The sequence below is a fragment of the Clinocottus analis genome, unplaced genomic scaffold (assembly GCF_023055335.1).
Source record: "Clinocottus analis isolate CAN_PGR_092001 unplaced genomic scaffold, fCliAna1.0.p SCAF_11, whole genome shotgun sequence".
Taxonomy (NCBI): Eukaryota; Metazoa; Chordata; class Actinopteri; order Perciformes; family Cottidae; genus Clinocottus; species Clinocottus analis.
The window spans coordinates 4,076,508-4,101,424 of NW_027175832.1; the positions used below are offsets into that span (position 1 = coordinate 4,076,508).

A 24,917-nucleotide genomic window follows, 5' to 3' on the forward strand; every position below is an offset into this window, starting at 1 on the left:
TCCTTTGATTTTGAGTGAGCGAGTCAATATGACACTGAACAGCAGAGGTGTCTCATCTCTATTTATCTACCCCATGAAAAAATATTTAAAATGCAAATGAAATTTAGGAAAAAATACATGTTATGGTAGACCAATACATTTTATGTCTAGGTTTTTCCAATGTACCTAAACAATTGTTTGAACATGTATTTTTTGTGTGAGTTAGCCTAATGAACTATGATTTATGGAGGGGTGACTAACATAATTCCACTAAAAACTGATTGAATTGTTAGTAATGGTGTTATTTATTAGGATTTTTTGGTTTCTGATAACTTTTGGATAATTTTAATCATGGCTGTACCTAAAAAACGAACATAACAAGAGAGTTAAGATGGACTCAAAGGTATTTTGGCCCAAAAATCTCTCAGACAACAATAACTAAAATGTGTCCCAACACCAAAACTAAAGTGTGAGCAATGCCGCAAGATTCATGTTATGTTATATCATCAAGTCACCGTTTCTATTTCCAGGAAAAACCCATCGTTAGAACCTCTGAGCTGTTAAAAGTTGACACATTACAGGTCAGGTAACGTTTTGAAAACCTTTCTGTCTGTACTTGTGAATGTCATCACTTGGACACATGGAAATAGATGAAGTATGTGATCTGTAATGATAGTACAGTAAGTCTTTGATGTCTTGACATGTTGATGTTGATGTGAGATGAAACCTGTCATCTGTAAATCTTGGGATCCTGATACCTTTTGGGCATCATTTACGCCGTACGTGTCTCCACGGCCAATCTAATTTGTATTTATGGTTAGTTATTCTGGTGGAAAGCAAACTTGCTGATTCCAAGTAGGAGATGGATTTGCTGCACATAACTGTTAAATCCTTATGCCACTGACTTTCCCCTCATACAGTAATGAACAGCTGGCAGAAAGCTGAGCTTCAGACGTTCTGGCGCTGAGCTGCGATTCACAGCAGAACATTTGTCTGCAAGGTGTTAAAATAGATGGATCAACACCGAACAACAAATACATCTATCTGATTCCTTTTTATGTGCTATGAGTAGTTTCTTCACCTGGGACAGTGTTGTTGTTTTGGCAAGTGTTTAAATGAGGTCAAGTCCAACTCCTTAACGTTGTGTTTTCAGTCCAAAATGAGTGATACTTGTTTTGCCTGCTGATCTGCATTTTTATGCCTGTGTAATTTGATTGGCTGCTTTGAAATTGATAGTATTGCCAAATGCCAAGAAGATGTGATTCACTTCAGTTTTTACAACATAATGTTTCTTCTTTGGTCTGTGGTGGTGTCTTTTTTAATATCAAAAGTCTTCAAAACACCCGTTTCAACATGATGTGTGAGTGTGAAGCTTCTTCCTTACAACCTGTTGAGCATTAAACTCTTGATTTCCTAAATTCCTGAGTTTTTAAATAGACTTTTATGGTGGACACAATGTATAACTATTACGATACTACTCTCAGACATTCTGTATCGCTTTCAAATATGTATCCCTGCTGAGTCAACACACATGTAGGTGATTTACTCCTTTCTCCTCCATTGTGTCTTGTGTTAGGAGAAGTAACCTCTCCAAATGTGCATGTGGCACCCATTTTCACCTAAAAATATTCATTTTCACCGTCTGGACTTTAATAACTCATCGGTGTTTCATTAAGATTTCGGCTCATGTTTCAAAACTTTCATTATACACATCTGTGTTTTTTGAGACGTCAGGAAGTTTTCATAATTTGGGGGAAAAAGCCAAAATGATTATGGGAATACGGTTGTAATTTAATGCAAATAAAATATTTCAAGAAAAAACAACCTGCTCTATAGTCTGTTGTGCAATAATCTCTTCATCTGAGGTGGAAACCCGACACTGAAAGCCCTTCTGATCAGGCATAAATCATACTACGGTGTGACCAATTTTCCACATAAATGTTAACTTCACCACCTCCGATGAAGTGCAGCTCACAGCTGCTTCCCTCAGCTTTTCAGTGGGAAGCATCTTTAACCATATGTTTATTGTTATCAATGATTATTTAATGTGTAATATGGTCTAATATTTAATATATTGGTCAGGCAGTGGGACTACTTTTAGCTTCCCTTAGCCTTTATATTTTCACACGTTCTTTTCATTCAATTCAGTTTCATTGCACAATGAATTAAAATGTTGGATAAATGCCTTCAGAGTGACAATATGAGTCTCTGCCCACGTCTGCTGTTTGTTCTGTGACACAAATGGAATAAATGAAGTGAAACAAAGTGGCTCTTCAGTCTGATACTGACGGCAGTATGAATGAGGTTTTCTTGTGCACACCTTGAGGGGTAAGAATCTCAGCCTAACTGTGTTCAAGATTCAGAGAGATGTCTTTGCGTGTTATGAGCACATGAACGGCCTGAGGGTAAACTTCTTCCATATGCGTTTGATGAGAACAGAACATCACATTTCCAGGATCCCTTTGATGCAGGTGCAGTGGCTTTATGATTGAAAAACTGATGTTACACTCCCACCTTCTGGTCATATTTGTCATTAGCATCCAAACTCATTGCAACATTAATAAGGTTTGTTGTTGCCGTTAGCTGACGAGGACTTGTGAAGCTCTCCAAAGATTTCTTTACACAGACTGAAGGTTTTCTTGATATGTATTTTGTCTAAATGTTATTTTTCTACCTATTTGCACATTCACTTTGTGTTGGACAGGAGATAAACATATTTTGTATGTTATGTGAGGTTTCATCGCATTCAGCTACACAGTGTAATGACATGCTCACACATGATTTCTCTCATTCAACGGTAACGTGCCGTTAAAGTTCAGTAAGCTGTTTAAAGAGAGGAAGTCACGTGATGTCACACGCCATCAGACAAAGTCAATGTGTTTCATATGTGTGTTGTTCACATCCTGCCAATTTGGAAACCTGTCAGTCTGATTTTTTTTTTTTGTTTTGTCATGCATGAATTTACAATAAAGTTTGGCCTACTTAGAACAGGCAGACCATGTTGAATTCCTCTAAAGGCCCTTTTCTCCAGGATCTTGAACCCCAGCAATATTGGAGCAATGGTTCTCTCTATTCTGAAGTGGCCCTCATCTGGCGTGGTCGCCCCAACTGCAGCACCCCAGGGTGCAGAAAATACTCTTGGGCTCACAGTTCATGGATAAAGTAGAATGTCCAGGAGAGCCCCCTTTTGGTCCAGAACCTGCAAACTCCATTCCAGTCCACTGAGAATTGGACTTTTGACACAATTTACAATAGTGAATTAGATGATATCTTGCTCTGATCATCAAAAACTAGACATGTATGACCGCCACATAAGCAGAAGTGAAACCATGATCACTGCTTCACGGGGGTTTCAGTTTACGAGGGGGACACGTCCAGTGTGTCAGTTTGGATTAGGTTTGTTTTCTAAATGGTCTTTTCTAAATGGCCTCTTATCCAAGTCCATTTCCTCCCCTACTAAATTCTCATAATTTCGAGTTAGTATCTCAAAATTATTAACTATTAATTACAGGATCTTTTTTTATTTTTTTTTATCACAGTAGCAGACATGGGCTCTTGTCTGAGTATGGTCTTAATAAATGAAACACTGAATGTCTTTCTATTGCTGATAATATAGTTGTGTGGCGTATTATCCTGCAGGAAAGCCCCCACGTTTGGGAAATTCCAGCATGTTAAAAAAAACAGTTGAGTTCAGGCAGGTTGTTCCAACGAAAGTGAAACAAAAACAAAAAAATCAATATGAGTTTAAACGTTAAAGTTATTTATTAAGCAACCTTTAAGCGCCTCGTCATCATATGTGGGTTTGCTCCTACCATACTTCCCTTTTCTCAGAGGTCTGTCCCACGTCTAAATACAACCCAGGTCAGCTCTGTGAATCTTTCGACTCTCGACTTTGAGCCTGAACGCATCTCACAAAAACCCGGAAGCGTGTCGTCATTACCAACAACAAACCCACCTGCGCTACCTGACAGCATCGCAGTTGCTCCACGTTGACAGCCGGTTGGAGGCGGCCGGGTGGCCTCGCATGAATACACGGCTAATTGAAGGCGCATTAATTGAATAGCAGTCGTTGGCTGCTCTTCGTCTCCCTCCATTTTACGGGGAAACCATTTATCGTCTCTCGGTTGTTTCTCTTTTCTCTCGCTAAAATCTTAGCTTAGCGGGCTCGCATGCACTCGTGAAGAGCTCTTCCTTATTGCAGTTGCTACTTAAAAAAAAAAAAAAAAAAGGTAGTTTTGCTTTCAGTGGCTGACCTACTAGAGGATAAATCCTCAGAGACTTTCCGTTAAAAAAAAAAAAAAAAAAGGCTCACGAGCTGCCATGGAGCCGTGCGCGGCTGCTGGCTGTGTGAACATCGGCAGCCTGACCAGCACCTTGCCGGTGATCCCGTACCAGAAGCTGACGGACCTGTACTACGTGAGCCGGGGGGGCTTCGGCACCGTGTTCAAGGCGCAGCACTCGGACTGGAGGACCACCGTGGCCATCAAGTGCCTGAAACTCGACTGTCCCGTTGGAGAAAGGTACCATACGGAGGCCATACTGCTCGTTGTGTCGTTCAACGGGAGTTTGACAGAGAAGTAGCAGTGGAGTTAGTGTATTAGGTGGAAGCGGAGCGTCAAGTCTGGAGTTAATTTCGTTTTTTAATCCAATTTTAGGCTTGAGTCAGATGTGTCCGTGGTGTTTCGTCTCTGGAGGGCAGTATCTTGTGTCTTCCAGATCTGCACAGATTTATTGAAATCATATATATCGTTTACCTTTTAATGTTAAGAGGACTGTCGCTCCATAACCGGCCTGTGTATTCTGTAATGACGCCCACAACTCTTTATACACAAAAAGACTACATACTGGTTCATATTAATATTTTAGACATGAGGCTAAAACATAAATAAATACCACAACATTTTGGGGAAAGATACTTTAAATGTGTTTTTACAAAGTTGTGACAAAGATATTCAATGATCAGGATTCTTTAATTTAATTTATTTATGTCAGTGCTCTCTGCTGGACAGACCCCATTTTTAAGTAATATTATACATATCACGGTATGTCTGCACTGGTATTTCCTGTTACTTATACTACTAATACTAATATATTGGTTTAGCTGATTAATCGGTCAGGCTTTAATAGATGCTGCTGTTGTTGAATCCCGAGATGTTTGTCAATATATCATTATTTTGCCTTCCTGCAGTTGAGGTTCAAGAGAAACTCAGGGGTGGGCAATAACTATGCTAAAATAACTATAATATAATTCATTAATGTTGTTATTCTACACATCTGTGTAGTCAAGACTAAAGATTGTAAATAACCTGTTAAAAATGATCAAAAATTGTATTGTAATTATCACTCTATATTGTATATCAATATCCTAAACTATCCAGGTCAATACAGTACATTGCATAGTCCTGATGACAGTTGACTTTCAGGATTCATTCCTTCGACACACTTCCCGTAATTCTGTCTGTGTCAACAACACTTAAGCGTCATCACTGTTTTGGCATTTTAAATATCTTTGTGTAAGTATCACTGGCTGTGTTTCAGAGAGAGGAACTGCCTGCTCAAGGAGGCCGAGGTGCTCCACAAAGCCAGGTTCAACTACATAATCCAGATTTTTGGCATCTGCAACGAGCCAGAGTTCTTTTGCATCGTCACCGAGTTCATGAGCAATGGCTCTCTGGACCTTTTGCTTCACGAGGTAAACGTATGCCTCTTTCAAACAACTGCTACTAAAATATATGTTACTAAAATGCAAAGCTCAATCTTCAAGAGTAAATAAGGATTAAAGATTATTGAAACAACGGCTGTCTGCTGCGATGTGGCACTTATATTCTTTTCCTCTTTCGCTCAGGAAATGAAAGCTAATATGTAACTAAAGTATAAAGTCACAACTGCCTGTCACAGTGCCTGTTTCTGCTATTTTGTTTTCAAAATTGCTAAAGTGAAAGTGTTTTCGGTAAGCTGCTCTGTCTCTTTTCATGCATCACTCATCATGTGTGCGTGTGTCATCGCATTCGTAACTGTGATTCAGCAAGCAAAAAGGGGAACTTGGGCGTATTCACGGTCTATGAGGAAACTTAGAAACAAGCGGGGCAAGAGAAAAAATAAGCCGACAAATACAGTTTTGGGCAATTCCCACTTGTCTTGGTGTCGTAAAACATCTTTCCCTTTTGTGTGTGTGTGTGTGTGTGTGCTCTTATCAAGCTCTGGTTTGTGGTCGGTCTCCTTCTGAAGCGCTTGCTATTTTTAAAACGGGGTCTGTTGTCTCTTGATACAGAAGGACATGTACCCTGAGCTGGCGTGGCCTTTGCGACTGAGGATCCTCTATGAGATAGCCTTAGGGGTTAACTTTCTTCACAACATGAACCCACCTCTGTTGCATCAAGACCTAAAGACGCAAAACATACTGTTGGATGGAGAATTCCACGTTAAGGTATCTCTTAGCAAGACTTTGGTACAATTTGTACTAGATGAAACCTACATTTCAACATATTGTAGGTGTTATATGTTCAGTCAACTCATGTTAACCGACAGAAACAATACAGTAAAGCAAAGTTAAAAATGTTCTCTGATTCATGTTGCTCAAATTGGAGGATTTTCTGCTTTCTTTTTGTCATATAGTATAGTAAACTGAATGGATTTGGGCTGTTGCTCTGATAAGCCTTGAAGTCTGGCAATGTCATTTTGGGAAATTATAATTGCCCTTTTTCACGATTCTTCATGGTTTTATTTTAATTTTCCTTGAACAAAATGTAGAACAATAATCACCAAATTAAGTTGACAATCAAGTTTCAGTGTTAGTTATTATTTCTTTGACCATTTTGAGTTTACTTACCTTGAGAAATCTCACAACATAGCTGACGTTCTTGGAGCCTCAATGGGTTGTCTTTTAAACGGTAGAATTAAAAAAAACAAGTTAAAACAAAAAAACTAGAATTATAAAGGAATGCTGATGTTCTGCTATTACTCGGCCCAGATTGCTGACTTTGGCCTTTCAAAGTGGCGGCAGCTGTCCGTCAGTAAAGGCTCGGGGTCCAAGCCAACAGAGATGGGGGGCACAGTGATCTACATGCCGCCCGAGAAGTACGAAACATCCAAGAACCGCCGGGCCGATGTGAAGCACGACATGTACAGGTGAGACGACACACCTCAATAACTGATAGTTGTGAATTGTTTGGACAAGAGACAACGAGTACATTCTCCTTTTTAATCTGGGTACGTTTCAGTTTCTACAACATGAGTTTCATCTAAACATGTTTTATTAGTCAGAGGTCAAATCTCTCTCAGAAAGAGGCGACTTTAAGTGTATGCTATATTTATATTATTTCACTGCTTTACCTCACCATCAAACTGCTGCTAATCTGAAGCTGTTGTATCCATATACGCTCTCTTTAAAACAAACAAGCAGACCCCCATTTACTGTAAAGTAATACACGATCATGGATAAGTAGCTCATACAACCTCACGTTGAAGAATCCAAACTATGGCTTCAATCTCTTGGGCAATGGGTTTCGATTGCTACAACAGATCAATGGGTAATTGTTGTTCCTCAAAGCAGCTTCTCTGGTTAGCTTGACGTAAAGTCCCTTACCTCTGAAGGGGAATACCAGTTGAAGAGAAATGATGTAACTAATTCCCCATAACTAATTCCCTCCTACATGTTGACACTGAAGCTACGCCATCATTATGTGGGAAGTGCTGTCCAGGCAGATTCCATTTGAAGGTAACGCATTGAAATATATATTTAAAATTGACTCTCATTCTGTTCAGTTGCTCTTTGGGTGAACTTTCATGGTGCCACCAGACTCATCACTGATCTGTTGTGTGTGGGTGTGTGTGTGTGTGACCAGAGGTGACCAACCCAATGCAGATCATGTTCAGTGTGCTACGTGGGATACGTCCTGACACGAGTCTGGACAGTCTGCCTTCTGACATCCCCAGCAGAGATACCCTCATCACTTTAATGACCTGCGGTTGGACCAGTAACCCCGATGAACGACCTTCCTTCCTCAGTAAGCGCTCACAAATAAACACATTTTCAGGAATTTCTTCATGGCAGGAGTTTTACACTTTTTTTCTTTTTTTTTTTTACAGTTCAGGATGTCAAATTCTGCTCGTCAGTTACTAAGTACTAGCTTCCTGTTGCATTATTCAAATGTTCTCTTCTGAATCATTTTATTAATGCAACTCGTTGTTTTCCATTCAGACATTCGTCGACATTGCTCATCTCATGGCCAAAACAGACAAATATAGACATTTACTACTCACTCACATTTGTTCAGATAATAATCTCCAATATTATTGGAAGAAATAAAAGTCTTGGTTTAACTGCACATTTGTGGTATTATAACCGCTAAACTGAGAACCGAAACTGAGCAGCTCAGTTGGTTTACAGCTTCCTTTCATTTGTTCATATAAGTACAACAACAACCAAACGTGCACTAAAACTACTCGTAAACATTGACAGGTTTCTGTCCACAGGGCCGTGCGTGCCCCTCATAGGAAAAAACACATAACTGTAAAAACAGTTTGATCACGAGGAGATCTGCTTTCCAGGTCTTCTTATGTGAAAACAAAACCGTTGAAATGTGATTGTTTTTTCTTTGTGCCATCTCAGAGTGTCTGATTGAACTGGAGCCCATGGTGAGGAATTTTGACGAAATCGACTTCCTCCAGGCCGTGTTGGAGATCCAGAGGTCAAAGGTTAGTCGTCTCACAGTTCTCTTTTTTTTTTTTTAAGGAACCATTTCACAGCTCTAGTTCAGTTCATGTCGTACAAACCAAGACGAAGAATTTGGCATAGTTTCATTTTGAGTTCTGGTTCCGGCTTCTGTTCACATTTACTTTATACAAACCAACCAACAGGAGTAAACACGTGACGTTACACAGACTGACGAGTAACTTGTTGAATGAAAAGATGACAACAGTCAAAGGTTGAGTAGAGCGGGTTGTCCTTGAAGCAAACTGGGGTCGCTGTGTGTGGCCTTTTCCTACACATGTGTTTTATCTGATCTGATCAGCATGCAAATGGGGACATTAAGTGACTGTCCCACTTATTAAAAGGACAAACAGAGAGGTGCGTGCGTGCGTGCGTGCGTGCGTGCGTGCGTGCGTGCGTGCGTGTGTGTGTGCATACTCTTCTTATAATAGGTTTTCAACAGAAAACGGAAGCATAATAATAATGTGCTTTGTATCCCAGAGGGCTAATAGTGTGTGTGTGTGCATGTGCAACCAGCTTAGACAGTGACGTTGGTATTGTTGTCAACTTGTGAGTCTGTTTGTTGTTTGTGTCGCTATAACAAAATGTGGTCTGCTACAGAACTGGTTTTGAGCTCTCTGCCAGGTGTTGATACTTCAGTGAATGGAGTTTGTCACCGTCATAGTGCCCAAACTGCCAGCTGTATTCATAAAACCCTGCAGGTGTGTAGCTGAGATCAAAATGTCAGCCAGGTGCTAACGTTACACCTGGCTGGTGTGAGTGTAAGAGATGTGTTCAGGGCTTGGAAGAGGGCGACTCGGATGAATTTTCCAGCAATCATTTCTTTCTGCAGAAGACAATAAAACACAGACATTGCCTTCTGGTTTAGTTCGCTACACATCAGCTTCCTTCAACAGAATAAAACTTATGCGTGGAAAAACGGGACTACGGAAGCCTAGAAGGCACCAAAGAGGTGAAACGCAATTTCCCATAGGAAACAGATTTATCCCTTCAAAATAAAATTCACACACGCGACAGGATCGTTGAATAATAAACAAAAATAAGATATAATACATTGAAAATAAGAAATGAGAGCGTGTTTTTCTAACTCTGTTACATGAGCTCATCTCTAATATTAAGTATAAAAGGAGAAGAAAAACAATTGTGTTAAAGGAAGAGTTAGCTAGTGTGTGTGGTATTGTGTATGTTTGTATGTCTATATATTGATAACCTGTCCACAAATCAAATCTTGTTTCAAATTGTGTTACGGAATAATCACTATTTATTGCGTTTTTACTGAACTAGGATACACAAAAAAAAGTACTTGGTGGCTTTTTTCTAGTGAATATTTAACTGTGTTGTCAGATACATGAAAACACTTCTGCTCCTTGAGCTATTTGACATTATTGGCTTTTTTGCTTTTTAGTAAATAAGGTCATATTGGAGTTGAAAGCAGATTTGACTAATTCATTTGGCATCTTTATTGATTGATCTGTCAGCATGACTCACTCCCCTCCTCTTCCTTGTTCCTCCACAGAGGATGCAGAGCTCCGGCTGTTGTTCAGCTTCGTCAGTGAGCGAAAAGAGGAGTGAGGATGGATCCCTGAACACGCTGAAGGACAGGTCCAGCCCCTGGCCGGTCAGTAGCTGATATGTCTCTGCAGAGCCTCATAATAAACACTGATACTTGGGGATGCACATGCAAGCCTTGTCTGTTGTTTTTGTGGTGCGTCTTTAAAATCCTAGTGACGCTTTTGATCCCAAACCTAAAAATATTAATAAAGAAACAAAATATGTGCGTGGTGTACAGTTACCAAAGGAATCAGATTCCTCCCCTCGTCGATAAAAGTTGCAGATTGATTGATCGGATGGATGTCATGATATTATTGGTTGAAATTGGTGTGTAATTGTTTGTGTAACAAAACTGCATATTTTGTTTTACAACATGAAAAGATCATTGGATTTAGATTTTATTTGTATTTATTTTTTGCATATATTGGTAAAAAAAAAAGGTGCACAATATGACTGTATGTGATCTGTAAGGATTAAAAGGCATCTTTCATATCTTCTCGACTTAAATGTCTGTGTGTTAATGTATACTAAGCATCATTGTTTGTTTTCTGCCACAGGAGAGCTCCACCTCAGGCTCAGGCTCTTGTTCCTCCCAGGGCACAGACATCTCTCTCCCAGGCGTTCTCACCAGCAGCAATGCTCCACCTTCCAAAGGTATTTACAACCGCACTGGCATTGTATGATTGACCTCGTTTACAAGGTGGCAATCAAACAAAGGAGCAGGCTCACAGTGCCACACGTCATGCTTTATGTAAACACCTGCCTCCAAGATACGCTTCTTCTTCTACTCTCTCAGATCCGGAGAGGCTTCCGTCGTCATTTTTGGCTCCGACGCTGGAGCCTCCTGAGACTTTGAAGGACGACTTCATCAGCAACAATCTGAACGGCGACATAAATGATTTGAACATCCCCGTCAAGCTCGGCCGGCACGTCCCCGAATATGACATGCAGCCGGAGAACCTCACCTTCAAGCTTCAGCCTCAGCAACAAGGTACACCAGTTAAACCACAGCGGCTGATGATGATCAGACAGTTCTGGAAAATTAGAAGAAAAAAAAAGGTATAACTACAATCTGAATCACCCCTCTGTCCTCACTTGCAGCAGAGTGCTCTCCTCCATTGCGGCACTCCCCTCCCTCACAAGGTCCAGTCGCCCAGTGGATCGCGACGCGCCGGGAGGAGATCGTCTCCCAGATGACGGAGGCCTGTCTGAACCAGTGCTTGGATGCCCTGCTGGCCCAAACCATGCTGATGCGGGAGGATTACGAGCAGGTGGTGACCCAGACCACGCGCACCGCCAAGGTCCGCCAGCTCCTGGACAACTGCCACCGACACTGCGAAGACTTCTGCCGCGTGGTCGTCCGCAAGCTGCGCGACAACAAGCAGATGGGCCTGCAGCCGTACCCGCCCGAAATCGGCTCCCCCACCTTCGTCCCCTGCACACCGCCGCTGTCCATGTCCTACAACATCCCCCGGAACGTGTAGTAGCAGCGGGCGCAGCCAAACAGTGGAAACAATCCGGATTATATTCCGTGCCAACTTTACACTACACGTAACTCTTCCTGGTACCGCTTTCGGTAAGACGGTTCCTGTCAATCGTGCCCTCAGAGAGGAACCGAAGCCTGGGTGAGCAAACAGGGTCGCAGGTACAAAGCTGAGCTCCTCCTTGATAACGCTGTCCTCTCACAAGAGATCAAATGATGTTTAAGGAATCAGTGATTTTTATTTAACGATGTCAATGAGGTGATTTATTTATAATCCCTTCATTGTGTGCGCTCGTGTGTGTGTTGGATGTGTGTCGTCTGTCCTTATTTATAGAGCGCAAAACATCCTCAACACACTCAGTTGATCTGAGGAAGTGACAGAAGGGCCGTTAACATGCTGGAAAACCTACAGCGAAAAATAAGGTTTATTCCTTTTTAAAGCAATCATCTTCTTAAAGCATACTGTAGTCATGAGGGAACTCTGCTGTTAATGTTTACCCCCTGAGGGAAGGTGGTGAGTACGTGGCCCTGAGTGTGTTTGTATTGAAGCACATGGCCGACATTCAATCGGTGACAAATGCACAAGGCCGACTTTAGAGCGTGTGTGCGTGTGTGTGTGTGTGTGTGTGTGTGTGTGTGTGTGTGTGTGTGTGTGTGTATGTAAAAAATGGACCAAAGGGATCTGATTTCTTCTGGTCTTCTCAGTAGTGGCCTCGCTTATCAGCAGTATTCTGAATAATGTTCACTTTCGACTCCTGAGGGGGCAGAGTTTGAGTTTATCCACGAGCTTCACATTCTTGGATCCGGCTGACTTGCTCTGCAGAAGAACTGCAACAAGTGAACAGACACCGGTTTGCTTTCCTCGTCACAACTTTACTGCAGCGTGGGCCAAACTCTTGGCTGTGGGTTATACACAGAAGATGTAATAGTCACAGGCCAAACAATAGTGAATCAATAGTTTTCAATCAGTTATAGAGCAAGAAAGTCATTTAGACCAGGAAACTCAAAATATCCAATTGAACAATAGTTAATAGGTAACGTTTGAAATTCCAGTAGTTTATTTGTGTTCCCACATAAAAGTATTGATGCGTCTGCTGCGCTTGAATTTGATTTAAATAAAATCAATGCTTTTAAACTAATAAATACAGTGCATGGCCTAAGTGCCCACGTAGATACATATTATAATATGTGTAGATAATATCTATATACATGCAGTTCAAACAGGAAGAAATTGCCAACTTATAATGATAATGCAACTGTAAATGATGTAACAAACGAAGCACAATGGTGAAATAATGGTTTATGTGCCAAGAGGTTAGTGTTTAAACTAGGTTGTGCAATTTAATAGAAATAGGCTCAAGTCATATTCCATATTTATCTAAATCCACGGCCCATTTAAAAAGTTAGTTTGGCCCAAAGCTGGAGTTTACCTGCTCAGTTTATTAATCTCAGATCATTTTCTACAGTCGCTGCGCCCAAACAAGTCAAAACGACACCAGTTTATATAATAATGATCTTTCTTTTTCTCACTTACATAGATCAATAACTGTTAAAAGCAAGAAAATACACACATTTAAGGCATAAGTTTGTCTGTATGAATAATATTGAGTCAGTTACAGACACAGTTTTCTCTTCACTTCACTCATACGTTGTAATATGTTCTTCATGCCAGAAAGACACGCATTATTTCCAGTCTTCCTAATCTTATATTTGTGTGTGATGGATCTAGAACATAAACTGTTTCTTTGATAATTGTTTGGTCTATAAAATAGTTTACAGTTTCCCAGAGCCCAGAATCTTCCCGTACTGGTCGTTTCGGCCCCGTGTGTGTGTGTGTGTGTGTGTGTGTGTGTGTGTGTCCCGTTAAAGGCCTTCCTGTCTTCACCACAGTGGGGAAACGAGCCACGGCAGGTTATTGTTACAAGAATATATCATTTAAAAGACTTCAGGAAGGCAAAGCAAGGTCGATGCGCTTCCATAATGTCCGGCTTGTATTTGCCTTGCGTTTTAATAACTGTGCCTGATACTCAGCTTTTGGTCTCAACGATAGCAACGTGCAAAAGCCTTTTACACATATCATACCAAGAGTAGAAATACAAAACAATATGTTCTAATGTATTTTGTATGGAGAAGATAGATTCATCTGTTTTATATATATATATATTTTCCTTTGTGATCACTTTAAAACCCATACATTGTTTTTGTCAAGTGATGATTTGTGTTTTGTAAACTTCTAAAATCTAATTTAGTGCTCATGTCATTATCGGATCAAACAAGAATATAATGTTGCAGAATGTGCAGTTGACCTGTAGCTGTTGTTTCAACAGAAACCTTTTTCATATTTTGTCTCCAACTTCATTAAAATGGATGCTCTCTTTTTACTTCGGCCTGCTTTCTTCTTCTTTCTTGTTGATTTTCTTTCCATGTAACGTTAATCAATTGGTAATGTTTACTCTATTTGCACAGTTGGTTCATATAATGTGACCATGGACACGGAGCTGCTATCGGGACGCCAGGAAACAAGCGGGTTTATGTTTAGCTGTAGATTACAGACCCGTCCCAGGACGAGCCCATCAGTCTGAGACGTTGGGGTTAATGCGCCTGCTAAATGTCACAGAGATGACTCAAAATAATGTGTCGATGTATAATATTACTGCCTTGCCTCACACACACGCGACACACATCCAGCAGGGACGAGGTCTGCTTGTCTCTGAAAATAGCCCAAGGGGTGGGGGGGACATGTTGGTGCAGCTCGTCCTGGTGCTAGATAAACACCCGTCGTGGTTGTGCTGGGCGGCAGAGATTACAACATCGACCGCTCTGTTGCTGCCTCTCAGATGTGATCTCACCAATGTCTCGCTGCCCGGTCCAGAGGAGCAGCACCGGCTTGAGGAGACTTTACGCATAATACACCTGTCGATCTTCTATAAGTACGCAAAGTAAGCTCACTTTTGTGCACATTGGCCTTTTGTGTGATTACTAACAACCTTACGAATGTGTGTGAGAGCCTCACCGGTGAGATCTGGCATCACGCATGACCTTTTCTTGATCGTGGACATTCTGTTCCTTTTCGTGCTTCTAGCTCAGGAAGCGTAGTTCGACATGAAGTATATTCATGTAAATCATGTGATATTTATCTGGAAGAACACTTTGTTTCGACTGTCAAACTGGAATAATCCCCTTTTAATTCCAGCCCTTTTCATCTCGACACTGGAGTAATGGAGGATCTGAGGCAGAAGATGGGGGTCATGTCACAGACAATATGCCCGAGTGTCCGGGCTCCATCTGACGAGGACTTGAAGGCGCAGAACAATGGGAAAGAAGAGAAAATGCAGCTGAAGAGAGAAATCTCCCTTCTGAACGGGATCTGCCTGATTGTCGGGAACATGATTGGCTCTGGGATCTTTGTCTCGCCCAAGGGTGTCCTCATGCACAGCTGCTCTTACGGGCTGTCTTTGCTGATCTGGGCCGTTGGAGGCATCTTCTCAGTGTTCGGGGCGTTGTGCTACGCAGAGCTCGGCACCACCATCCCCAAGTCCGGAGCCAGCTACTCCTACATCCTGGAGTCGTTCGGAGGCTTCCTGGCTTTTATCCGTCTGTGGACGTCCATCCTGCTGATCGAGCCCGCCAGCCAGGCTGTGATTTCCTTGACCTTCGCCAACTACCTGGTTGAGGCTTTCTACCCCACCTGCCGGCCGCCGTACGATGCTGTTCGGCTAATCGCTGCCGCCTGTCTCTGTAAGAAACACTCCTGTGTAGGTCTACAGTTCATCACCAAGGAAAAGAGATTGCAGATCTTCATGCAATCCAAACCTGTTTTCCTACTGTGTCTTGTCTGTGTTTGTTTTCAGCGAGATAGATTTGATTTACATTCAGTAATGACAGCTCCTAAAGCTTCACTTTACCCATTAGGGGTGACATGAGCACACACAAGTGGTGCCGTGGTACTGCAGCCCCGGTACATTCATCCCAGTACAAACTTCAGCAACCCTTTTGTGGAACTGGCCCCGGCTATAGTTAGACTGTGGGCCAGTGTGGTTTACAGCCTGTCTTTGTGCTGTGAAGAATGTAGTAAGCAGAAGTGCTATTTAGGTGAGAGAGCAGCAGCGCTGCCTCTGTATCCTCATACAGACTTTGGCCTATGTGGGTATAGAAAACATTCAGCAATCTCTGGCATGGGGCCGAGCGATGTCATGCTAGCGTGCCCACTAGCTATTCATTGTGAAATTCAAGTTGTCGCAGATTGAGTATCACAGACATGGCTTTACCATTGTTTCCTGAGTGCGTCATCTTGGGAAATGCAGCCTAACAAGAAAGCAGAAGTTGTACCAAAAATCTGCAGCCGTGTTTGTATAAATGAACTTCTCAATCATGCATATAAAGCTCCATTTGCTGCCTCATTCCTCTGGTTTGTCCAGGTATGCTCATCTTCATTAACTGTGCCTGTGTGAAGTGGGGGACGCTGGTTCAGGACATTTTCACTTACGCCAAACTCATGTCCCTCTGCCTCATCATCATTGTAGGACTATTGAAAATAGCAACTGGTAAGATGACGTAGGAGGAAGAATGCATCAGAGGAAACGACATAAATATGTGCTTTACACTTTGACTTATCTTGCTGTAGGAAAAACAAAGAACTTTGACAGTCCGTTTGAGGGCTCCTCCACAGATCCCGGAGCCATGGCTTTGGCCCTCTACTCGGCTCTGTTCTCCTACTCCGGCTGGGATACGCTCAACTTTGTTACTGAGGAGATTCAGAACCCAGAGAGGTAACACTCGTGCAAACACGGGCAGACTAAAAAGACACGTGGAAATGTACACACGAGCCTACATGGACGCATTTGATCCTTCGACTTGAAGTCTCTGACTAGCTTGCATCAGGGCCGGTGGGAATAATAACTATTCGACAAATTAGAACTGAGTGTTTTTTTTATATCTCACCCAGTTAGACATTTGTTTGCTTCATTTTAAGCTGATAGAATCAATATTTTCATATTTACAATGGTTATAATGACTACTTTATGTGAAAAGCGTTGCTTGTAGTGATGATTATCTTGACTCTGCAGTTATCCTTTTCTCTACAGATACGGGTAAAACATGCCTTTAATGTTTAATTGTCTCTGCATGCAACTGTATTGTTTTGTTTCAGTGTCGCTGCTCTCACCCACCTTGTTTTCAGACATAGAACAACACTAAACGGAAGATAGTCCAACGTAGCAGCTAGCCGGTGAACCTAGCGAAGCATTTATCCTCTTCAGGGGTGTTTCCCTCAGGAGTTGGAGACCAAACACAGAGCCGATAGAGAGTAAAGACGTGACTTTAAGTTGTCATTTGTTGCACAAACAGGACTAAATCAATGCTAATGTTGCTCAATGTCATGCAGGACGGGCAACTGTATTGCCTGATAGGTCTGCCTTCAAGTGGCCAAAACACTACTATATTTTGGCCACTTAATATTACTTATTGCGACGCAATTTTTTCAGATTTAGCAAAACATTTTGTACAGAGCCAGATGCAATTCTCCAGGTTACTTGATTTTCATTGAGGTTTTTTTTTAATTTTGGGGTGAATTTGAGCTGGGATCACATTGTAATCAATGGACATCTGAGTTACCTGTAAAATCGTTACCTGAACAAAAGGAGATGGGCTTTGCATCGATTTAAATTGCAAGTTGAGTCAATGTCTTCACGTGAATCCTCTGTAATCTGTTTACAGCAGCTTTGCAGTGAGTCACCACACACTCTCTGTGTGTTGTTGTTGTTGTTGTAGGAATCTGCCTCTGGCCATTGCCGTCTCCATGCCCATCGTGACCATCATCTACCTGCTGACCAACGTGGCGTACTATGTGGTTTTGGACATGCCATCTCTGCTGGCCAGTGACGCCGTGGCTGTGGTAAGAGACACGCTGTTCCCAGAGAGTGAGGATTCCCTCTGCTGCTAAATATAGTCCGAAGAATTGTTGACCCGGGACATTTTGCACTCTGACTTGACTGAACCGCGTCAATCCGAAACCCGCAGACATTTGGGAACGAAGCCCTCGGGCCGTTCAAGTGGATCATCCCTGTTTCGGTGGCCATGTCGTGCTACGGAGGACTCAACGCTTCTATCATTTCTGCCTCACGGTAATCAGGAAGTGCTGAGCGGACGCTGACGTTAAGCTTCTACCGTCGCGCGTGTTCTGCCGGTAACTTTCCATTTTCTTGTCGATCGTGCAGGTTGTTTTTCGTCGGCGCCAGACAAGGCCACCTCCCCAACAGTCTGAGTCTGATACACCTGCAGCGTTACACACCCATACCTGCACTGCTGTTCAATGTGAGGACCGTCCACGTGCATGTCACTTCAAAGGACAAACCGTTTTCAATAGGTCACAAACCAGAACGTGAATGTGTTATTTGTGTTCTGCAGGGGTTAATGGGTCTGATCTTCCTGTGCGTAGAGGACGTGTTCCAGCTCATCAACTACTTCAGCTTCAGTTACTGGTTCTACGTGGGTCTGTCTGTGGCCGGCCTCATCTACCTGCGCATCACTCAGCCAGACAGACACAGGCCTGTGAAGGTGCTGCTTTAGTCATTGTTCAGGTCATGCAGAGTGAACATGTGGTACTGTGTGTCTGTGTGCATACTGTACATGCACAATGCTCCAAGTCCTGTGGACTAATATTTCAAATATTGTCTTTTTTTTTTTTTTGAAGGGTTCATTTCTGTAATAATTACATTTTGAACCCCATATTCATCCCGTTCTGAAGCAGTGAAATGCAGAGTAGCACACGCTTCAGGATGTGCAAAAAGGGATAATAATTAGAACAAAAGACAAACAAGAATAGAAAAATAAATATACGATACGCAGAATAGGTAGCAAGACATTAAAGTGCATGTTTGCTCAGTGTGCAGGTGGCCCTTACGTATACATACAGATATAAAAGGTACAGTTGTGAGGCAAAATACACAATAAAATGTTAAGTTGATACTCAGATTTCCGTTTACAAACTAACCCGAGCTGTGTCTTTCTCTCCACAGTTGTCTTTGTTCTTCCCCTTCATCTACTGTCTGTGCAGCCTGTTCCTAGTGATCGTTCCTCTGTACGGGGACACCATCAATTCCCTCATAGGAATTGCCATTGCACTGTCTGGGGTGCCCGTCTACTACGTGGCCATTTACCTGCCTGATGAGAGGAGACCCAAATTCATACGCAAGTTAAACGGTAAGCTCAAACGTCTGTGTGCCGAAATATTGATATTTGCGCTGCAGAATGTGTGTTTTAATGGCCGCCGTGAGTGTGTGGAGCCGTGTGCAAACATGTGAAGCGGAGGTGTCAAGAGGAGCACGTTTCCCTGACGTGAAGCGCGAGATTATTAATCACAAGCATGAACCCTGGTTGTCAAGTATGTGTCACATGATTTGACGTCACAAGACAAAATGCAGCATTAATCATCTTCCTCCACCTCAGCCTGGACTTTTTTTTCACTCAACTTCGAATAATGTGTGGTTTAATTTTTTGGGGAAAATCCTTTTTAATGGTGTGTGTAGTGAGTGTGTGTATATATTATGTTGTGTGATGTCTTGAGCTACTTGGATCCTGAATTTTTCCTTTGGGGATCAATAAAGTATCTATCTATCTATCTATCCATCTATCCATCTATCCATCTATCCATCTATCCATCCATCCATCTATCCATCCATCCATCCATCCATCCATCCATCCATCCATCCATCCATCCATCCATCCATCCATCCATCCATCCATCCATCCATCCATCCACTGACCTCTCCACGTCCACATCTTCCTTCCTCTCACCTCTTTCCCTCCTCCAGACTTTGCCACCAGATCTGTTCAGATGCTGCTCTTCTGCTGTCTGACTGAATTTGACATTGAGACCGAAGCGCAAGCAGCCGGTAAAACGCAGTGAGCCGCAGACCATCATCCAACGCTCATTTGCCAGCTTCCTGCTGGGGGCCTTTGTCTCGTCCACGTGCCATCGCTCTCTCACGAACGCAGAAAGGCCGGCCGTGGACAGAGCGACGCGGTGCAGACCAGCACGGGGTTTTTTTTTGAGGATTACTCCTCTCAGGTCAAGTTAAAAGAAAAAAGTCTGGACATCTGAAATGACTCAACACGATGGAGCAGGCTTGAGAAAGGATCAGGGAATATCTTCTATGAGGATTTCATCAAACTATGGAATACATATGCTCACCTTTTCATTTTTTAGACTCGTGTGAAGATACAAACCTGACATTGTCGAGAACAAACGCATCAGATAACGAATCACGGGGTTGGAATTTAATCAATCAGTCGGGAGATGTTTGTAGAGTTTGTTTGTGGAAATAGAAACGCCATCAAATTGTCAATGTCAACCTATATTCTGGGATTGGTTCCTATGAAACGATCCTTTAAGGGTTTTTCATCTCTCAATTCAAATGGTTCATCTCAATGTTATGTTTCAGGAATACAACATTTCAGTCAAGAACGCATTTTGACCAATTTGATGAAGCTTTTTACCAAACAACACACTCATGCAGACCTTCCACTGCAGCATGTGGCTGATCTTTGGTACGTTTGCTCCACGTTATTTCAGAGCAGGTTTATAGAAGCAAACGACCTCCTGCAGCTCGACGCGAGCTCACTCAGAAGGCGTCAGCTTCTCCACCAGAGAGAGCTGTTTCCTTCATGTCAGATGTGCCAAACTCTTCTGCCTTCTACGGGAGGGAAAAGCAGGACTGGCCTCCACGAAAGAAATACTTTCAATGATAATCTTTTCAACTAATCGATTGATCGATAAGCAATAGATTCACACTAAAAAGCATCACTTTTCTTGCAAATAAATCATTCAGCATGAAAAATGCATTTAAAAAAAACCCCACAAAAGACAAAATAAATCTTTTTCCACTGAAATGAAAATGAGGAATTAGTTGATTTTGTATCTTTACTTGTGATCAATGTTGCTGTAATCTTGTAATTTCCCCACTGAGGGACTAATAAAGGATTATCTTATCTTATTTTATCTGAATTAGATGATTAATTGACTAAAAAGAGGCAGCCCGATCAAGAGGTGGTGCACGGCATGCGGTTGTGATGTATTTTTTGTATAGTACCATTTTTAAAAAGTTGCCTTTTAAGACTTTGACAATCACGTCTTGTGTTATAAACTGTAACACTTGTCATGTTTGACATTTCCTTTGTCTTGAATGTATGTGTTTATATTTCTGTTTCTTCATCACGTTGTGATAAACCTGCACATGTTTTAATGACATTATTGAATTATTGTCAGTAGCATTTTCTAAAAGCCGCTGTTCACATTCACAAAAGAAAGGATTTTTTTCTTTTTTCAACTTTTTAATCATTAAGTATGTATTCTTAGTGGAGCAGCGTGAAAGACAAATTAAAATGAGACGTCATGATGAAACCTTCATACGCACTCAGTTTAAATACAGGGAATTGAACTCAATCACATATCACATCACACTTTCATCCTATTATTGCGTTGCACTTTGTTTCCAACAGAAACTCACAAAAAGCTAAAGTTTTGTTCTGATTCAATTCATTTATTGTAAAATCGCCATCGTTCATAAAACATTTAAACATGTTCATCCTACAGTTTTCATATCGGTGGGTTTCATGTAAAACAAACAGGTTCCAGCTATTTGTATCAAATCATTTAAAACTGCAATAACAACTTTTAGATCGATAACGTGCATCTTGATGAGGTCCATATGAACATAATAAAAATGTTAAGAAACAAGTTTTCTCGGAGTCTTATTATTCCACACATGAAGCGGCAGCAGGATATGTCTACACGAAGGTGCAGTTGGCGGTGTCAAACCCGGGACAGATCCACTTGTTGCTGAACTGATTGTATCCCTCAGCGCTGATCAGGTCACTTCCTGCCCAGAGGAACGCACACAGGTATCCATTACCATTGTGTCTCATGACGTAAACAGGGACATATGTTATCGGGTGAACACTCTCGCGGTGTCACATGAAGTATTTACCGTCCATCAGGTTCTGGAGGCTGCAGTAGTTTGTGCTGTTATCAACTAGGTCTCTGGCGAACTCGGACACGGCGTCTCCCTGCACACCGGAAACACGAGAAGGGAAACAGGTTGTCAGAGAGGAACGCCGGGGACTGAAGCTGAAGCATTTATGTTTGCAGTAGCTTTAAAAAAAAAAAGAACATCTCCCCTCACTGTGTCACATTTTTCTATCTCATGTGACTATTAAAGTCCGTGCTGCAGCTGTGAGTGTTCACAGACAAACTTGTGACCAAGTCAAGATGGATAAAGCTTTATGATGGTGTGTGTGTGTGTGTGTGTGTGTGTGTGGGTTGCTGCAAACCCACCGGGCTAAAGGGTCATACGCATGTTAGACAAGGTGCTTGTGAATTCAAAGCTCTGTGCAGCCTCGTTCCTCACACGTTATCTCGGCTATGTGGGAACCACAGGACTCACAAGACACTCATTAGTCACGTCTGAGCAGAGAAATAAAAAAAAAAGATCAACCATATCTAAAGGTGATCTATCATGGATTTTCTGATGTTGTGAAAGCTGTCTGTATGCAGGATCGACCTCCGATATCTCACGTCTATTTTTGTGAAAATAATCCACATTTCCAGCATACGTTGATGACCGAGTAGCGAGCGATAAGGCTCTTTGATTGTGTTTCAAGATGTCATCACACATGAGTTAAATATCTAAACATGGTAATAGTTTCAACATTAGATCAAAACATGATTACATCTGGTATCCTGTGGTCTTGAACGAAGCAGATCTCACATTAAGCTTTTAATCGAAGACAGTTTCAGTTCAGCCGTCTGTTTACTCATCCAGAAGATGTTTTTTTTTAAAGCACTTACAGTCATTTTGCAAACGATGGACTGCTCCAGGAGAAACTGGAGGTCGTTGACTTGTTTGGTGGCTGGAGACGTGTGCGTGGCCTTGATCAGGTACGGAGCTGCTGACACAAGCTGCACAGCAGTTCACATTCAGTCAAGTCAAAGAAATGTCCGACGCTCTGCACCTCAAAGTACTCATCACTGGCCGACAGTATGCACAATATGAAAGGATAAATATATATTTGATTCGATTTGAGTTGTTACACCAGCTTCTACAGACACTGCTGCAAACAAGTGGCCAAATGCATTATGGTCTATTTTAAAAATGGGATGTACATCATCTCCATGAGGACATCCTCAACAGACGTCTCACTGCATTCTGATTCTCATTGAACTTAATGTTAGAAATGTGGATTCCTTTCACACAAAAACTGTTTATATGTTATACTTTAACAATGACCGAGATGTTCCTCACCTCGTACGAGCACTTCTCTCCTGCATACAGACAGCTTTCTCCGATCTGCCAGGCTTTAATCTGGCTCACCAGCTTTTGAGCGACAACTTCGCACGAGATGCCAAACAACCTGCAGAGCAGAGCAGCGAGCGTTAGGTTTATTACTTGCAGGACTTAAAGGCTCGTGTAGCATTCACAACATCAGAAAATCCATGATAGATCAACTTCAGATATGGTTGATCATCAAAGCTTTTTATTTCTCTGCCTAGACGTGACTAATGAGTGTCTTGTGAGTCCTGTGGTCTCCCCATAGCTGAGATAACGTGTGAGGAACGAGGCTGCACAGAGCTTTGAATTCACAAGCACCTTGTCTAACATGCGTATGACCCTTTAGCCCGGTGGGTTTGCAGCAACCCACACACACACCGTCATAAAGCATTATCCATCTCGACTTGGTCACGAGGTGCAACACCTGCACTGTGAACATTAACAGCTGCAGCGTGGACTTTAATTCATCAGATGAAATGGAGAAAATACAGAAAATGAACTTAAAGATTTCCCCAAAAGCACCCACACATACCACAAATACTGAGAAATGAACATTACCATTTGACTTTGCACTGCGAGGTTTTGTCAGCCAGTGAGATGCTGAGCGTGGCCCCCAGGACGAGAGCTGAAGCTACCAACAGGAATCTCAGGTCCATACTGGATGCAGGTGGATCCGGCCAGAATCCAGCGTGTGGTCCAGCGTGTGGTCGACGTCTGAATGTGTCTCCTCGCTCTGCGCCGAGGGCTTAAAAGACCAGCTCAAGAGTCATGTGGCAAACTGGAAGAGAGGAGAGCACAGCATTGATTAACATGCACCACAACGTGGGAGAGAAACTAAAGACATCACTATAGCGGAGGTAACGCAAGCAGAGTGATTTTCACAACAATTAGACTTCTTTATTAGATGTAACCATTTCAAATACGGCTGGAAAATTTCAATTTCATACATTCTGCAGCTGCTGCTTGGAATTCAGGATGGTTTAAACTCGCAGAGAAGTGGATCTTGATCATAAGAAGTTAATTACATCCCTCACATGCCTCCTGTGGGCAGATAGTTTTGGTATACTTTGCATGTGCAGGTGTTGAGATAGCAATATAATAATTGTGTTTGTGGTGCCCATTACATTGACAGATTACATAAAAACAGCAACATTGTTCTCTGTTCACTGGCTCTTCAGTTGCTAAATGCGTCGCCTCGTTCAGAAGCTTGACGGTAACTTTGAGCAGGTGATGTGATGAGCAGGTGATGTGATGAGCAGGTGATGTGATGAGCAGGTGATGTGATGAGCAGGTGATGTGATGAGCAGGTGATGTGAGGAGCAGGTGATGAGCAGGTGATGTGATGAGCAGGTGATGTGATGAGCAGGTGATGAGCAGGTGATGTGATGAGCAGGTGAGGAGCAGTGTTTTCCTTCATATCTTTGTTGCTTAAAAAATGCAGGTGCGAGCAGGTGGCCTAATTGAGACTACAAATCTTCATCACAGCAACACAATGGAGTAGTAATTAGCATAACAATCGCTTTTCAAAAATCATAAATATTGTTGTAATTTGTGACGATTATCCTGCCAATCAAAGCATAGAAGTAAAATGAACTTGAGTTTGCCACAGAGTTTATTTTCTGCAATAATTCAAGATCCAATGGAAAAATCCCATTGGCTTTTTATCGACGCTAACTTCCCACAACAATAAATGATCTCTGCAGCACTCCACGATCTTTGTTCAAGGAATGAAAACAAGACTTTATGGTCATCGGGTACTTCAACCTCTTCCCCTCGGTGGGAACAACACGGTGTAGCAGCAGCACTGACAGCTCTCTAGAGATGTCTGTTCTCACACTGATGACAATCTGTTTTCTTCTGAGAG

At 42.1% G+C, this 24,917-nt stretch overlaps 3 protein-coding genes across 4 annotated transcripts; 2 read left to right on the top strand and 1 right to left on the bottom strand.

The window, feature by feature from the left end:
• Positions 1-3,924: 3,924 nt before the first annotated feature.
• LOC137803493 (receptor-interacting serine/threonine-protein kinase 2-like) lies at positions 3,925-14,087 on the top strand. 2 transcript variants are annotated; one of them, XM_068601984.1, is made up of 11 exons: positions 3,925-4,499; positions 5,518-5,671; positions 6,251-6,406; positions 6,950-7,107; positions 7,647-7,696; positions 7,824-7,985; positions 8,591-8,676; positions 10,209-10,310; positions 10,801-10,897; positions 11,040-11,234; positions 11,345-14,087. In XM_068601984.1, the coding sequence occupies exons 1-11, from the start codon at positions 4,300-4,302 to the stop codon at positions 11,725-11,727; spliced, it is 1,743 nt and encodes a 580-aa protein (XP_068458085.1). In that variant the 5' UTR covers positions 3,925-4,299; the 3' UTR covers positions 11,728-14,087. The 2 variants fall into 2 exon arrangements, with proteins under 2 accessions (XP_068458085.1, XP_068458095.1); XM_068601994.1 differs by having other exon boundaries at positions 11,348-14,087.
• Positions 14,088-14,533: 446 nt separating this feature from the next.
• Positions 14,534-21,450, top strand: LOC137803507 (Y+L amino acid transporter 2). The gene is made up of 10 exons (XM_068602005.1): positions 14,534-14,665; positions 14,920-15,464; positions 16,145-16,270; positions 16,351-16,495; positions 17,496-17,619; positions 17,745-17,848; positions 17,942-18,038; positions 18,132-18,281; positions 18,743-18,926; positions 19,538-21,450. Exons 2-10 carry the CDS (start codon positions 14,945-14,947, stop codon positions 19,630-19,632), a joined length of 1,545 nt encoding a protein of 514 aa, XP_068458106.1. The 5' UTR covers positions 14,534-14,665; positions 14,920-14,944; the 3' UTR covers positions 19,633-21,450.
• On the bottom strand, positions 21,289-23,709 carry wu:fc46h12 (uncharacterized protein LOC568958 homolog). Its single transcript, XM_068600220.1, has 5 exons — positions 23,612-23,709; positions 23,027-23,135; positions 22,573-22,683; positions 21,713-21,791; positions 21,289-21,604 (listed from the first exon to the last, which is right to left on the bottom strand). The coding sequence occupies exons 1-5, from the start codon at positions 23,707-23,709 to the stop codon at positions 21,513-21,515; spliced, it is 489 nt and encodes a 162-aa protein (XP_068456321.1). The 3' UTR covers positions 21,289-21,512.
• Between the last annotated feature and the right edge of the window lie 1,208 nt (positions 23,710-24,917).

Excerpts from the sequence above, each read along its gene's own strand:
- LOC137803493 (XM_068601984.1), top strand. The coding sequence starts at position 4,300 with ATGGAGCCGTGCGCGGCTGCTGGCTGTGTGAACATCGGCAGCCTGACC. Across the intron at positions 7,697-7,823 it reads CAGGCAGATTCCATTTGAAG|AGGTGACCAACCCAATGCAG; the intron begins GTAACGCATTGA and ends GTGTGTGACCAG. Across the intron at positions 11,235-11,344 it reads GCTTCAGCCTCAGCAACAAG|CAGAGTGCTCTCCTCCATTG; the intron begins GTACACCAGTTA and ends CCTCACTTGCAG.
- LOC137803507 (XM_068602005.1), top strand. The coding sequence starts at position 14,945 with ATGGAGGATCTGAGGCAGAAGATGGGGGTCATGTCACAGACAATATGC. Across the intron at positions 16,271-16,350 it reads ACTATTGAAAATAGCAACTG|GAAAAACAAAGAACTTTGAC; the intron begins GTAAGATGACGT and ends ATCTTGCTGTAG. Across the intron at positions 17,849-17,941 it reads TCTATCATTTCTGCCTCACG|GTTGTTTTTCGTCGGCGCCA; the intron begins GTAATCAGGAAG and ends TCGATCGTGCAG.
- wu:fc46h12 (XM_068600220.1), bottom strand. The coding sequence starts at position 23,709 with ATGGACCTGAGATTCCTGTTGGTAGCTTCAGCTCTCGTCCTGGGGGCC. Across the intron at positions 23,136-23,611 it reads TCGCAGTGCAAAGTCAAATG|GTTGTTTGGCATCTCGTGCG; the intron begins GTAATGTTCATT and ends TCTGCTCTGCAG. Across the intron at positions 22,684-23,026 it reads GAGAGAAGTGCTCGTACGAG|CTTGTGTCAGCAGCTCCGTA; the intron begins GTGAGGAACATC and ends ACTGCTGTGCAG.